General features: G+C 34.9%; 1 protein-coding gene across 1 annotated transcript; it reads right to left on the bottom strand.

Annotated features, from left to right (window-relative positions):
- Window positions 1–3,037: 3,037 nt before the first annotated feature.
- LOC131653453 (uncharacterized) lies at window positions 3,038–5,634 on the bottom strand. Its single transcript, XM_058923592.1, has one exon. The coding sequence runs from the start codon at window positions 5,381–5,383 to the stop codon at window positions 3,191–3,193; it is 2,193 nt and encodes a 730-aa protein (XP_058779575.1). The 5' UTR covers window positions 5,384–5,634; the 3' UTR covers window positions 3,038–3,190.
- Between the last annotated feature and the right edge of the window lie 11,337 nt (window positions 5,635–16,971).

Raw genomic sequence — 16,971 nt, 5'->3', positions numbered from 1 at the left:
GGATCTCTTGATCTCCTTGGATAACCCTCACTTACCCATTAGAGGGTGGGTACATCATGAATAAATATAAAGTGGAAAAAGCGACGCTTATAGGAAGAGGGAACATCAATAACCAAATACCTGGCCTTTATTCTTTGGCTTAATCCTGTTCTCCAAAAGTGGTCTTCAAGGTGATGTATCACTTTACTTGTAATTGTTCCCAATACATAACATCTGTAGAACTTCCTTAATCTACAAGAACTCTTTTGATCTCCCATTCATCCCATATGACTGTAATGACCACAAGATCATCGTTGTAAGGGTGGATGTTAGTTGCATCCTTCTCGGAGAAGCATAGTATGGCTTCTAGCGCCTTTTCCTCGCCCTCAGCGTTGAGGAGATCTTATATTTTCATAATTTAGATAGCGTACCTTCTACGAGCAGAGCTGGTCTCCCCGTCCTTGGTGAATCCTCCTGCTATGGTATTGAATGTATGATGCACAACCTTGTTGCCCTCGCCCTGGGATGCCTCATTTGCTTTGCTAGGTATGGGGCTTATCGCGTCATCTCGCCCTCGCTAACGTTGTTTAATGTGGTGGACATTGTCTTCCAATGTTTGATTATGACAATGTAATTCGTCCATAGCGGCATGCATCGCGGACGTGGCGTTGGCTTCACCACTATCACTGGTATCCTCTAGCGTAGGAGATGAAGCCCTCTTGTTAACCATGGTTGCAAAAAATGGAAGATGATAGCATATATGGTGAATGTGATGAAGAAGGTGTGGCCAATGTTAGTTTTAGTGGGGGGCACGGTGGGTGCCACTATACTGGTCAAAAAGTACATGTGTGTATGTTACCCCTGCAAAGGCAAAGGGACCTAGAGGCCTTAGTAGGTATATTACATTGTAAGGTTGCCCACGAAGGTGAGAAGTTTTGTTTGATGGTGTTTTGTGGTGGTTTAAAGGACCTGTTCTCGTGAGTTGAGAGACTCTGTATGTAGAGTGATGCTCTAAAGTAAGAATATGTATGGTATGATATGTATTACTTAAGACGTGTCTCTCTCCCTATAAGGGAGAAGTGTTTATATAGGCTTTTTTAGTGTGGGGTTTAGGAAACCCTTAGAGGCGACAACCGCTCCCTCATAACTAGGGGCGATTGTTGACCACCTATTCTTTAGGGAATCATGGTGGACTCCCCTAGTCTGACTAATGAGAGACAATAGTATTGTACATGTCATCAGTCCCAAGGGTGAGCCCCCCTGTTCTCTATGGATGTTGCCCAGGCGACCACTCTTAGACGGAGACGGCAGAGCCCCCTTTATTTAAGACTCTCACAAATATAACACAACAGTTTGTAAAAGGGGAGAACATGTTGAGTTGATCTTGAAATAAATATGTTCAAAGTTATTAGCATCATGTTAAACTTCATGACTTTGTTCTTTGTTGTAGGCGTCTCCATCCAGATGATTGCCTCGCATTTGTTCGGATTCGCTTTTATGCCTCTCTATGTAAGATCAATACGTCTGTGCACATGGGCGAGTAAAAGAATCATTGAACGTCAAGAGGCTTTGGCCTTCGCACAACCTCAAATCTTGTTTCCTCAAGTCAAGTTTATTGAAAATTTTGAAGTAAAACTAATTGCATGAACTTCCACCATCTACGAGGATCCATGAGAGAATGTTAGTGATGGTCGACATTGATCAGCGGAAGAGTAGCATTCGCAATTCCGTCCACTTTTTCATGGTCTTAAAAACCCTAAGATTGGTATTTCATCTTCTTGCTTCTTGTTTAAATAGGTTGTTCTAATAGATCTTTGTGATGTTACTTGCCTAATCGGGTCTCCACCGACCGTGTCTATGACAAAGGTTGAAGAAGAACTTGATCTTGAGAATTACGAGTCTTTTGGAAGCAGATTCGAAGTTGCTACCTTAGTATATTGGTCAAACGATTGAGGTTTGAATTGGAGGAAATTTGACTAAATCAAAAAAGATATGATTGAATCAGAGATCTGATTGTGGAAATTCGTAAGAATCAGAAGTCGATTCTCACATACGACGTCATTGTGCCATTTTGGAATCAGAATTGTTGATGGAGATCCTTGACGCGGTAGTGTGAGTCCTCTGGTGTAGTTGTGTGGAATAGACCTGCAAGATTAGCATTCAAATGGCCAAGTAAGTTTTTGGATAAAAAAAGATAAAAATGAATTATGAATTATGAATTAAATCATATATTTTCTGGGCTCACGTGTAGATATTTATGTAATTAACGAATTTTTGAACTTTTTTTATATTGGGTATCTAGCCGAATATTTAATACTAAAAGAAAAAAAATTAGTTTTCATTAAATAATCAATAAATTTAGTAAATATAACTTTTTATATTAAAAACCATAAAGATAATGTAATTTGCTTTGTTTAGTGAAATCCAATCCAAGCCCATTTAACAACTCTAGTGAATTTGTCCATAAAACTAATGATTAAATTCATCTTAGGTTAGTAATTTCATTTAAACCACTAAATACAAATAAGTACACTTTTAGTATTAGTCAAGATTCATGGAACTGAAATTCCATGTTCTTTTGACCATTTTCCCACCTACATTTCAAGTCTCCATTATCTTCCAAATCTCTAACCTATCTGTAATGAAACATAGACTTGAAGTTGACTATGACATCACAAGCACAAGAAAAAAAAAACCAACCATTTGACCATGACACATTACCAGAACAAACACACAAACATAACCACCATAACCAAATGCTCCCAACCCTACCAACTTTATTTTTTACTCTACAAACCTACATACACACTTCAAGCTCCAACCACTACCAATTTAACCTAATTGGCAACTATATGTATGTTCATATCCCATCCATTCATAATAGAGATAGCTACTTCTATTATCTTGTCCATTTATTCAATAATTCTAAATTGATGATCTGTGTTTTTTTTTCCATCTGAGATGTTGCATATTCGAATTCAAACCCATGCATTATGATATCTCTGTACAACTACCGATTGAACTGATTTAACTAGAGAAAAGATGAGCTAAGATAATATTTTATAAAATCACAATGATATTTTTTCTAAACTTACCAAAGATAACCAAGGCTTAAGCAATAACCAAAATAATCTACATATAATAACAACATTTAATTATTCTGTCAATTAAAAAAAAGAAGAAAAAAAAATGAAAAAAAGAAAAATTAAAATCAAAACCCAACACCAGCCGGCGCGCCGACTCCAAGCGAAGTCTGAGGAGGATGCGGCTCAAGTTTCCGATTGTTCCAGAAGCAAGCCTCCGGCGTAAGCTTAGTCGCAGACCTCATCGGCTCCGACTTACAGCGCGTGAGAACAAACGGCTCATACCCGTTACGAGATTTGGAGCACCCCGCCAGCTTCTGCTCAATCATCGTCGCCATCGACATCACGGTGCCACTTCCGTTCACCGGTAAAGAACACGACGACCTCGGCGGCTGCATCAACGGCTGAACAGGCTTCACCTTAACCTTCGGCTTAGAACACGAACTAGAAGGCTCTACTACGACCTTCTTTTCACCTCCGGCGACTTTTCCGGCAGGTCTCTCCGGTAACCACCGAATGAAATCAGTGCTGCATACCCATGTTTCCTTGGATACTTCCATTGAAAGTTTCGGCTCGCACATCATCAATAACAAGCATTCCGGTAACGTTTCTCTTTCTCTCTCTTCTTTCTTTGACCCATTTTCTCGCTCCATTGACCCAACAGGAATATTTTCCGGGTCGGATCCTTGATGGGTCGGTGGTTGTTCCTTCCCTTCTTCTTCCGTTGAAACTTTTTCTTCTGTGGCTGATTCTGCTTCTGCTTCTGCTTCAATTTCAGCTTCATCGTTTTCTTGTTCTGAAGAAGCTACTAACATTTCAGGTGAAGAAGAAGAAGAAAGTTCCGAACTTTCTACATTTTCTTGTTTCTCTTCATCTTCTCCTTGATGGGTTTCTTCTATTTCTGGTTTTTCAAGATCTGCATGATGTGAATCAACTAAAACACATGTAAAGGTTTCAACTTTATCATCCTCAATAGCATTTTCATCTTCCTCTTCCTTGGTTTCTTCATCAACTTCTAGCTTTATTTTGCTTTCAATTTCATACGTTTCCATAATAGCTTGGGTTTCTCTTTCACAAATGCTATCTTGTTCTTCTAGTAACACTCTCTCCACTTCTACTAGTTCTTGTGGCTCTTCAACTTCCTCCATCTCAATGTTTTGGTCATTAAAACCTTCTTCTAGTACTTGTTCTTCTTCATGTTCAACATCTTCATCTTCATGTTCATCTTCATCTCCACTATCATCCTCTTGTTCTTGTTCTTCAACTTCCTTATGATGATGTTGTTGTTCTTCAACATGGTCTTGTTGTTCTTTGTGTATAGGTGATTCCCAAAAACGGTTAGCCAAAGCAGCCATTTTAACAGGATCAGATCTACACCTCATCAACAAAAGAGCATTCTTTGGTGGAACACAGATACTAACTCTACCTTTCACTTCCTCTTCTTCATCTTCACCACCACCAAACTCATCTTGTATCTTCTCATCAACCACATCAATATCAAGATCTTCAAAAATATGTCTCCTTTGACTATAACTCCTCTCACTTTTCTCATCATCCATCATCTCCATCTCCTCATGATGTTCCTCCATCATCACCTCAATCCCTCTCCCTTTCCCATCCCCATCTTGATAAGCCACCAACCATCTAGTAAATGCAGCTCCACATGAACCTTCTCTACCATGTCCACCACCAGATCCTCCTCCCTCTCCTCTTCCTTCAAACCTACCCTCACCCTTCTCTTTCTCTCTCTCATTGTTTGACATACAAGAAGACCTACAAGGAAAAAAGCAACTAAACTCTCTCAAAGCCTCACATATAGTCAAAGGCAAATGAACCCATCTTTGATTCCTATGTTTCAAACACTCTTGTTGCATATTCTGATGATTCTGATACAAACTCTGGCTGTTCTGTCTAGTTAGATCTGGATTATTTTCACCTCTCCTAAAACTAGCTTCACCTCTTCTCTTTGATCTCGACCTCATTTTCTTCCCTTGTTTCTTTGTCTTCACTCTAACCTGTCCAATGCAAGTTACTTTCGGTGAAGAAGGCTCTGGATTCTCAAAACCAACCCCTCTTTTCTTTCCACCAGTTGGAAACATGGGTGAAGCTTGACCACCTTTCATGCTTCCATTGCTCTTCAGTCTTCTGCTCAAGGAAGATGAAAGTGATATCTGAGGTTGGTCTCTGCTACGGCTTGGACTCAAGATTGATTTAGATGACAGCTTCATGGAGGAAGATGATAAACGTGAAGTGAAACAGACAAAGAGTTCACTTGTGCTACTGTTGTTACTTGTTGTACGATGTTGTTTTTCTGTGTCCATTATAACAGTTGCCAATTAGACATGGCTATGGTTTGGAGTAGAGTTGATAAAAGGGTGTGTTGTGGAATAGAGAGAGTGTTGTAGATTGCAAGGTGAGTAGAAGAAGAGCATGTGAGTGGAATAGAGAGAGTGATAAAGAAAGGGGTAAAGGGTTTAATGGATATGGAAGGTGAGCAAATGTTTGTTTGTCTTTAGCAAATTGTAACCTAGTGGCTGTAGGGGGGTCTTGTTGTCAATTGTTGTTTTTCTTCATATGACTAAATTGCCCTTCTTCTCATGTGCAAATTCTTGACACTAAGAGGAAGTAATAACACTATAAACTCGCACACATAATTGTAAGTATCAGGATTTATATGTTATTGATGACGTTCAATCTAATAATCACAGTTTCTGTCAGTTGAGTCAAGATTTACGGACAACTTCCAATGTTTTTGTTCATACAAAGTTAATCGAATTCATATTCGCCAATAAAAAACATATATTTTCAAGTGCTAAATAATCAAAAAATTGTTTTTAGTTGCACTTAAGTTTTTTAAAACAGTAGTACATTAAAGATAATGTTAGTACTCACTCAAGTTATGTTATTATTAGATGCTTGATATAGTGTGATATGATTTATACTAATGATGAATGCTATGATCAAATAAATGGAATGGAGATTGGTTTGAATGCTTGTTAGTGAAGTACTCGAGTCTCAAGGCTCTTTTTTGTGTTCTACAGGAAAGGGAAAAATTATATGCGTGCACGAGACTTTTGACAGATGAACAACTTTGGTAATGACAGAAAGTAGTGGGAAAAGATGAAAAAGGATAGAAAAAGGAAAAGCTTATATGAGTGGAAAAGATATTTGAGTTGGAGAAGGAGAACCAATATCAGAAAACACAAGCCTATATGCATTCCTACAAGACACAGAAAAAGAGTCATTTTGGTAGCTATCACCGAAAATTTATAATGAATATATTTTATATATTCATAAAACTCAATATTATTTGAGACAAATGAAATTGTCTTAAATATTTTTATTGATGTGATTTTTTAAATGCTAACCTTTACTAGAAAACTAAAGTTCTGCTCAACAAACACTACCAAATCCAAAATGCAAAAATCTAATTGAAGAGGCAATTTTTTTAAGTATAAAATCTTATTCCTTCTCATTAGCTTTTATACATAGTCGGCCACAAACCTGAATAAAAGAAGAGGGTTGTGTTAAATATTCGACAACCAGCAACAAAATTTGTTGAATCTCTATGATATAAATCAACTAAAAAATGTTATGAATGTTTCATCGTTGTTGTATGCAATTAGTTGTATGATCCAAGTACAATGTAAAAAAAGCAAGGGTCGCTTGCATCGACGTCCAAATTCTTACATTTTTGTGAAAGTGTGTGATTACAGAAGTTAGTTCATGAAAGTAGGATTTGTTTTGAATAATGGAATATAGGCACACTATTTAAAAATTTATGAAAATAATTGACATTATGTTAGAAGAAGATCGATTTTATGTGCCTACAAGAAATTAATTGGACGGGTGATAAGTGTCAGATTTATGTGAAATACGTAAGCAGTTATTATCTTATTTTACAAACAACGAATACAAGAACTACCCAATTAATCGATGAAAAATGTGAAAACATATGTTTGAACTTTTCTAGTATGTTTTAAGAAAAAAATAGGTAAAAAGAATTAGAAAACCATGAATCAGCAACAAAGACCAAGCCGGAGCAAAACTCTGAATATCCAAGCTTGATAGGCCCATCCATAGGCACGCTAAGTGAAATCAAAAGGTCAGATGGCACGTCCAAGTTCAAGTACTTCAGCGTGAAGTAATGGTTTGTGCACTAAATGAAGAGGCAATGCGCTTAGCGAGGCAAGACGGTTAGGGCCACCTGTCAAACAACTAGCATTGCTTAAGGGGAAAGAAAGCAGGTTCGGTAGACGCAAGGGTGATGCGTCTATCGCAAGCTCCTACGCTGACTTCCTATGAACTGGTGTACGAGTTTCTTCACCAGATTCTGGAAAATAGCGATGAAAGCTCGGGGTAGGCCCATATATCATTGTAGGGTTGCATCTCCGAAGGTGCAAAACAACTACTTGCATTTCAAGGAATCGGGTGCTCCAATGATAAAGGTTATGCATGCTGATGGAGGCAACATGCTCATAAGGGTCACTACGTCGATCAAACTTTTCTAAGGATCAAGACTTGAAACCTTCGGGAATAAGTGTTTCACATGTCTCGTATGAGCGTGGTTGAGGGATCCAACACCTCTATCTCTTGTGTGGGGGTAACTTCATGTTTGCATTCTGGAATGTTAAGGATGTTGTCCTCTAGAGTTTGGTTTAGACATCGCAACCCGTCCATGGTGGCGCACATCTCTTTCATGGTGTTAGGATCGTTGCTTCCTCTAGTATCCTTATGTGCGCGAGATTGTGCACTCCTAGCAACCATGATTGGGCGGTTAGGGCTAGGAGTGGAAGGTGTGACTCACGCCAGTTTTATTGGGGGCTCACGGTGGGTGCTATTGTACTTGATAAAAAAGTACATATGTGTGGCACTCCTATGCTAATAGAGGTGGCCAGAGGCTTTAGAGTTTTTGGTGGTTGGGGCAAGCTCACACGAGTGATAAGCTCTATTTTTAGGTGTTTTGTGAGGCAATCGCAAGCTCTCAAGAGTGAGAAGCTTTGTATTTGGGTATTTTATGGTGAATTTAAAATGTCCTTCTCAACCCTAAGGATGAGATATTTATAAAGGCGTATCGGCCTCGATTTGGGGAATCCTGAGAAGTAGTAAGTGCTCCATCTTAACTAGGAAACCTATTGACTACCTACTTCTTAGAGAATCGTGGTCACGACTTTTTCCTCATGTGATTATGGACTGCGTACACATCACCATCCATGTTCCTTTTTAGGACAATTCATTTAGTGAGTGTAAGTCATGCCTAAGCGCGACCCCTTAGGCGGGCGCCCAATATACACATGTCCCAGTACCACTCATACGGTTTGTTTTTTTACAAATATACCATTATACGAATGCTACAATAATAATATTTATAATCCAAGATATTACAAAATTAAGGTTCTAAGATAATTACCATTACAAATAAGTACCCAAAGTCCACAACTTGGAGATTCATATTTTTAGCCTTCGACGTGTATAAATTAGGCTTGGGTTTCACATGAGAGTTTTAGCTTCGCTTCTTATATTTATAATTGGTGGTCACACTGTCTTATCAAATAAATGCAACCTAACATATGACTAGTAGAGTAAAACATGATAAATATAGGGTTAAAATAAAGAATTATCTAATAAATTCACTAAAATCTTACTAGATTAGATGGAGAGATTGAAAACAATTAGAGGGAAAAAAAAACCTAAAAAGACTATAAAAGAAATTAAGATAATTAAGATTAAAGATTTATATAGAAACATGATTTTTAATAGAATATCATAGCGAAAATTATTTCATATAATCGATGATACTTAATATATTTAATGGGATAAGACTTATTGCTCTTGTATAAATAAAATTGCAAATTTAGTTCAGTGCCGGCCTAAGGGGTAGACGAGCAAGGTAATGGCCTAGGGCCTCCAATCTCTTTTCCAACTACTACTATAACATCCTATCAAAACAATATTCTATAGCATTTAAATATTATAATCACCATTATGGGTATCTTGTTCTTTTTTTTAATAAAATGGTAATAAATAAAAGAGTGAAAGTTCATTTTAGTCTCTCACAAAAACTGTAGAGGTCAGATTAGTTTCTGAGGAAAAAAAGTCTCCATGAAATCCCTTACAAAATTTAACCAAGCCATGTTAGTGCCTCTACTAATATATTTTTTAAAATCGGATTTTTTTTTCTTACTTTTGAACCGTGACTGGATTGCCAATGAAGACCCATTTTAGTCCCTCACAAAAAAAAAATCCAAATTAGTCCCTAAGAAAAAAATCTCTATTTAATCTGTTACAAAATTTAACTGAGCCATGTTAGTCTCTCTTTTAATATTTCTTCAAATGACTTTTTTTCTTATTTTTAAATCGTGACAGGACTTGACAAGATAGACCTTCTTTTAGAAATTAAGTACGGGTCAGAGGTTAAGTTTCTTTGCACATGGTCTTCAGAGTTTGAATTTTCACCAGAAGCTGGGTTACCTAGTATACCTAATTGTTCATTAAATATTTTGTTATCATGAAAACCTAAGGAATATGGTATAAATCAATTTTTTCCAACATATCATGTGTATTATTTTCGCCACAAGTATTATTTACAAAAGTAAGAAATTAGCCAAAATCACCCCAGCAGAACTAAACTTTCCTAAAAAATCATTAACAGAAACAATTACAACACCTAATACACAAAAATACATAACAAGAAAAACCATAGTCACCCACCATAAGCCTGATAATAAATCCAACAAAAAAAGTACATTGTGGTATGGCGATGATTTATCTACAATCCCTTCACAAATAATTTCAAATCAACAAGTGTAAAATAGGAGTTCAGTCGCGGTTTAAAAATAGGAAAAAATTGTTTAAAAAAATATTAAAAGAGGGACTAACATGACTCAGTTAAATTTTGTAAGAAATTTAATAAGGACTTTTTTTTCTCAGAGACTAATTTGGACTCTCTATTTTTTGTGAGGAACTAAAATGGGTCTTCACTGCCAGTTCAGTCACAGTTGTAAAGTAAGAAAAGAATCGGTTTGAAAAAAATATTAATAGATGGACTAATAGGACTCGCTTAAATTTTGTAAGAAATTTAATATGTATTTTTTTTCTCAAGGACTAATCTGATCTCTGCAGTTTTTGTGAGGAACTAAAATGGACCTTCACTCTAAATAAAATTAACTATGCGTTGAATATCAAAAATACAAAACTATTTATATAGGTGTATTTTTATATTTTTAATTGAGTGATGAGAGATTATATGCGACTAAATTTTTTGCAAATTAAGAATCTTCATTAATTGATATTGTTGTGCTAAGAGTGTGTCCTCTCAATCTTAGTTAAAGGATTAAAGTATGTTTTATTTATAGGGTAATGCTAACTTGTGCCCCAAGGGCACATGTTTAGAAACCTATAAATGGAATATTTGTGTTGGATATAGAAATTTTGTGTTTGAAAATTGTGCATTAATTTGATTAAAAGTTCATAGTTAATTTATTTATTTATTTTTTCAATACAAACATTTCATTTATAGATTTCTAAACTTGTGCCCCAAGGGCACAAGTTAGCATTACCCTTATTTATATAGTAATTTCCTTTTATCTAGATTTAATATAAAATATTTATATTTGTTTAATTATTTTATTTTGAAATTATTATTTTCTTATTTGTTTTTAATGTGAATTTTATTTTATTTTATTTAAAGTATTGTCAACCAAATATGTAAATTTTAAATACTCAAAACAAAAATTAAATCGTTGAATTTTTAATTGAATAACAAAAAAAAAAAAGTTTATTTAATAGTAAAGTTGAGTGTCATTGAATAAACAATTTAAAAGTGCAACATCTAGCATAGAAAAAAATGAAAAATGAAAAATTTATTAGTTAAAAAATTCAAAAATATAACATTATAAACAAAGTTAAAATTGTAAATAATTATGAAATTTTTAATAGTAATTTATCAATTAAAATTATTAATTTATTAATTAAAACTTTATTTAAAGAGTATATTTTTAATCTTAATAAATTAAATTATTTTATTATAAAATTAGTCTTAGGCCTCTATATATATATTGGGCCGGGCTATTTAATTTATATAGTGAATGATTTTAACATTAATATAGAATTTTTCTTCACCCACCTCCTAACCTTCTTGCCAACCCCTGATGAATTTACCACAATACCCCTTGTTTCGGAAGTTCATTTCCGAAACTGTACTTATTTTCTTAAAAAAGGTGTTTTCGGAAATGTATCTCCGAAAACGTGTGTTTTTTAATATAAAATATTGATTTTGGAGATGCATCTCCGAAATAAAGTTACATTTTCAGAAAATGTGGTGTTTCGGAAGTTCATTTCCGAACACACCCCCCTTGGAGAATTCGGAAATGAACCTCCGAAAATATGTCTGGACAGAATAAAATGAAAAACAACAACAATTCGCTTTATTTAATCGGGTGAATATTACAACGATAATATTACATAAAATTAAAGTTACATATATATTGTTGAACACGGGTAGGTGGGGATGAGAGAGTGGCGGGGAGAAAAAAAGGCTTCCAAATTTCAAAAGGTGTACTACTGTAAGTAACAAATGACGGAGGAGGTGTAACCGGGGCCGGAACATATGACGGAGGAGGTGGATGTCCGGAGGAAGAAGAATCGGAGGTACGTCCACCGCGAGACAAAGGAGCCAATCAATGTAAGCTATAATTTATCATTATCATCAGGGGACGTCATTACAAAAAATTGGGAAAAAAATCTTATTATTTTTAATCTTGATTTTTTAGAAATGACGTCCCCAGATGATAATGATAAACTATAGCTTACAATGATTGGCTCCTTTGTCTCGCGGTGGACGTACCTCCGGTTCTTCTTCCTCCGAACATCCACCTCCTCTGTCATATGTTCCGACCCCGGTTACACCTCCTCCGTCATTTGTTACTTACAGTAGTACGTATTTTTATTAACATGATAAATCCAATACAAAAACATTGTGCGATACAATCCGAAATCCGAACAAAACAAAACACGTCAAACAAAACAAAAACATGTTATTCTGCCCGACGAGCGTTACAAAATACACATCAAACAAAATAAAAACACGTTATTCTTCTCGACGAGCGAACTCCTCCGAATGAAGATAATTATACCAATCTTCATCCCACTCTGTATCAGAACCATCAGCGTTGATCACGCCTGAAGGCTGAGCCTGCGCGTCCGAGCCATGGACTCCCAGGGGACGAGAAGCAGAACCAGTCAAAAGCTTCTTCTTCTCCTTCACCTCCTTCACCTCCTTCACCTCTTTCACCTCCTTCTTTGAAGAACCCTTTCTTCCCTTAGCGCCCTCTTTAGAAGACGCAGTCCTGCGTGCTTGTTGGTTGTCTGACATGTTCCTGTAAACAGTTGAAATCGATTAATATGCGAGACAAAATAAAAAACAAAAAAATTTGAACTTCTGATACAATTCGGAAGTTCATTTCCGAGAACTGGGAGGGAGGTGTTTTCGGAAATGAACTTCCGAAACACCCCTGCGATGCACTTTTCTGCAACTTCCATGGCAGACCCCTAAACCAAACTTCAAACCAAATCAAAATGCTTCTAAACAACCTAAATACTACTAACAACCTAACCATATATCATTTATGCAATTAAAACCCTAAATAACATGCATTTCAATAATAGATCTAAAAATTTCAAAACTTACAAAGTGTTAGGATTGAGGGCTTTTGAATGTTGTTTAGCAGTGTGATTGGAGCCTTGATGGAGCTTTGGAATTCTGTTTGCACAAATTTTCGCCTTTGCCACTTTTTGTTTTGATTTAGGGTAAATGATTGGGGGAGGGGGAGTGTTTTGATAAATCTGCAGAAATCGCAGTATTTCGGAAGTTCACTTCCGAAATAATGTTTTCGGAAATGAACTTCCGAAATAAGTCAATTTTTTCAAAAAAAACGCTTTCGGAAATGAACTTCCGAAGCAGGGGTATTTTGGTATTTTCGCTGGGGGTGACCCCCATAGGGAGGTGGCCAAAGAAATTTTCTTAATATATTATATTATATCGCGTAAACAAACAAGTATTATTTCAAACTTGTGTAAAAAAAATCATAAGAAATAAATCCAATAAGAGGTGAATAGTGTGCATGCACGCACATGAAAAGGGAAATAGCCATAAAATTTTGAAGAAAGACATCACTCCTTTTTGCCTTGAACTATGTTGTTCACGAAATGTTCTCCACATATCCGATAGAAATCTACGCACACCAGTCGCTGGTCAAAGAAAAAAAGTTGGCTTAACAAAATTTTATCTACCCTAACTGGTAGTTAATTGAATAATGCTTGTCTTATTTTCCAACAAAAATCATTAGTGGTTGTTAACAAGACCGTTAATTAAATGATGGTGGCCACATAGGAGTAGTAGTTCATATAAACAACCCTATAACCATCTCATTTGAAGTCACATGCATAAAGAAATGCATTTAATACTACTACACTAATTATAGGTTAGAGTTATATTTCATGGTGTGGTCCAGATTCTTAAAAGAGAGAAGAACGACACAACAGATCCTAACCTCTATATCATCCTATGATTCTAACTCCAAAGTTGAATGATCACCAAAATAATAAGTGGGTCAAGGTCAAGGTTACTTAAAAAGAAGGGTTTTGACCATGCATTAACATCACTACTTGACAAAACTGCTACTACTATAACTACATTATGGAAACTAGATTGTGTAAAACTACTCATTCTAAACTTTCAATAAATTTTCATAAATAAAAAGCTGCTTTATAAATATAATTATATTTTATTACATAAAAAAAAAAAGTTCACCAATATTTTAAATCCAAAGGGTGTGGTTTTTTTTGGAGTTTTCTGCATGGACAAGACCAAAAAGTGTTTTATGATTATTTTTAAGGAAACTATACTTTCAAAAAGGCACTAGTTGATTATTGGAATAATACAATACATGAGGGAAAATAAAAGTGTTGCATTGCATAGTATGTAAAAAATTAGTAATAAAGTTGTCTATTCATCCCACCCAGCTGATTTGGTGACCACTATACAAGTGTCAATACAGCCAGCCCATGCCCCCACCGGACCCTATTTTATTGAACCATTCTAATCAACATTAACTTTTAGCTTTCCTTAATTAACAAATCCCCAAGATAGCTTTTTCTTTTTAAGAAAATGAAAATGACTTAGAGCATCTTTAATGGTGGTATTTTCTTTTGAGTTCTCCACCTAGACATGCCACATCATAGTATCATTGCATTGCAATGCAATTATGAAAAAATTGTGGTACCCAATCAAATTGTTTATGAGGTAAAGTTGTGGCCCAATAATAACTTTTTAGAATTATACAATTAAAATAAAAATTATAAAAATTATTTTAAGATGATGTGGCTAGTGGGACCCATAAAGAACCTAAAAATGGGTTACACCATTGGAGATGCTCTTAGTACCACTTATATTAAAAATTAGTTTAGCTATATTTTTTAGTCTAAAAATTAACATATACCTATGTGATTATATTGATGGGTCAAGATCTTCTTTTCTTTTTCTCTTTTTTTTTCATTTTTTCTATTACTTAAATTTTGAAAATATAAAAATAATGTGATATTTTACGAATTCATCTATCTTTTATACATTTAAAAACTTAGTACCAGAAGAAAAATAGAGAGGATGCCATGTCAACCCTTCAAAACTACTACTATTGAGTATTGATAGTCATTTATTCAATAAACATCAACAAAAAAAAATCACTCAGGAGAATTCCGTACTTAAACTCAAGTCATAATTAGTGTAAATAGAAAGTCCAACTGTCCAACCATTCATGTTAATTAGGGGTAGGGGTGGGAATAGGCTGGGCTGAGTTAGGCTTTGCCAAGCCTGAGCCTGATCTGCTATAATATTCAAAGTCTAAGTCTGACCTGTAGCCTATTATAGGCTTATTTTTTTGGCCTGGGCATGACCTTTTTGAAAGCCTGATTGGCCTATTAGCCTACTTAAAAGCCTGTTTCATTTGAACATTTGTAAATAAGTCATTCAACTCGTCTTTATATAGACTAACAAATTAAAAGATCGGGGAGATTAAATGTTTGTTTGCATTAGTTTATTTGAGTTTACCTAGCTAGTAGCATAAATTTTGTGATATTATTTGTTTGAGAGAACTTATCGAAACAACTTATGACATTGTTCATAAGATTCTTTTCATCTTATTTTCATAATTTCTTCAAGATAACTAAAATTTATTTTTATATTTTTAATTCAAAGTAAAAAATATAATATAATAATAAAATAATTATTCATATTTATTTAAATAGGCCGGCCTCTTAGGCTTAAAAGGCTTTTTATGTGACCTGTGGCCTAACCTTTTTAGCTAAATAGGCTTATAAAAAAGCCTAGGCCTTTTCTAATTATCTAAAAAGCCTGACCTGACCTGACCTAGGCCTATGTAGGCTGGGCCGTAGGCCCCTGTTAGTCGGCCTGGCCTATTCCCACCCCTAATTAGGGGTGGCAAAACGGACCGTGGCCCGTCGGGCCGGTCCGCCACCCGCCAAAAAATGACGGGTTGGGTTGGGATTTTAAGTCCGCCGCTCGCCAAAACCCGTCACCCGCCATAGCCCGCCCCGCCAATACCCACCGCCCGCCAAAGTCCGTCCCTCCTCCAAAATTCCCTTTTTTTAGTTAATTATAGTAATTTCAATTTTTGATGGTTTATTTTATATATTTATTTGTAAATATATGTAATATTTCTTTAAGTAAAATTTGTTAAAAAGTTACTTTTATAAAAAATTGTTTTAAAAAATAAGTGAAAAATTTAATTAAAAGGTACAAAAACCTATTAATCTATTAAAAAATGAAAAAAAATATAAATAAAAATAGGCGGGCAAGCCCGCCAACCCGCCATCTTGGCGGGGCGGGCATGATTTTTATGCCCATTTCACTTAGCGGGCATGCCCGCCCCGCTCGTTTTTTGGCGAGCTTAAGGCGGGGCGGACGGCCCGTTTTGCCACCCCTAATGTCAATGACCATTGACGTTTAAGGCAAGTTAACCCGTTTGTTTCAATTTTTTTAAACGATTCTTAGTGTTACATGTTTTTGTTTAAAAAAATTTATAATTTTTTTTAAAAAAATTGACTTAAATAACTTCTTAAAATTACTTTGGTTATTTCACCATTTTACTAGTATAAATTTGTTTAGGTATCAAAATTTAAAAAAAAAAAAAAAAACATTTTATTTTGAAGCAATATTGAATAACTTATAAGAAAAAAAGTTTTGCTAACTAATGTCATCAGGACAATGGTTAAGCATTCTTAAAAAAGAAAATATTTTATAGAAATTTTAATATTTCAATTTTCAAGTCATTAAATATGCGGATTATCGAGATAAAGTTACTATTTTAAAGTTTTAACTATTGCTCTGAGGGCATTGGTTAGCATTTCACATAAAAAAAATATTTTCGAGATACATGTTTTTGATAAATCATGTAATTTTGACTATCTTTTAATTTTAAAAAAATAAGTTTATATTACAAGATGTCAAAATTAACCTTTTAATTTATAAAGAATATGAGTTTAAAAAAACTTTTAGTATTTTAAAAAATTCTATAAAATTTATTTTTGAAAATCAAAAGAAAAAAATTATTTTTTTAAGCTATAACATTCTGGCCGGGGCCCTATGTCTCGCATGCTAATGAAAGAAGAAAACAACTTGTTCTTGGCAGTTCAATTATTATTAAAAAACAAACAGACAAATTATTCCTGACAATGTTCATGAGATATGGTCATTTGAATGACAGATGATGCTTGCATCTCACTATCTAGCACTATATGTATATATAAGATACTACAATCTCCAAGCTTTCTGCTAATAATTGAACAATGTTCTTTTCAATGTTACAAGAGAACAAGATTAGGCGACAGAAGG

The sequence above is a fragment of the Vicia villosa genome, linkage group LG2 (assembly GCF_029867415.1).
Source record: "Vicia villosa cultivar HV-30 ecotype Madison, WI linkage group LG2, Vvil1.0, whole genome shotgun sequence".
Lineage (NCBI taxonomy): Eukaryota > Viridiplantae > Streptophyta > Magnoliopsida > Fabales > Fabaceae > Vicia > Vicia villosa.
The sequence above is the reverse complement of the archived record's forward strand: the minus strand, read 5'-3'. Positions and strand labels throughout refer to the sequence as shown.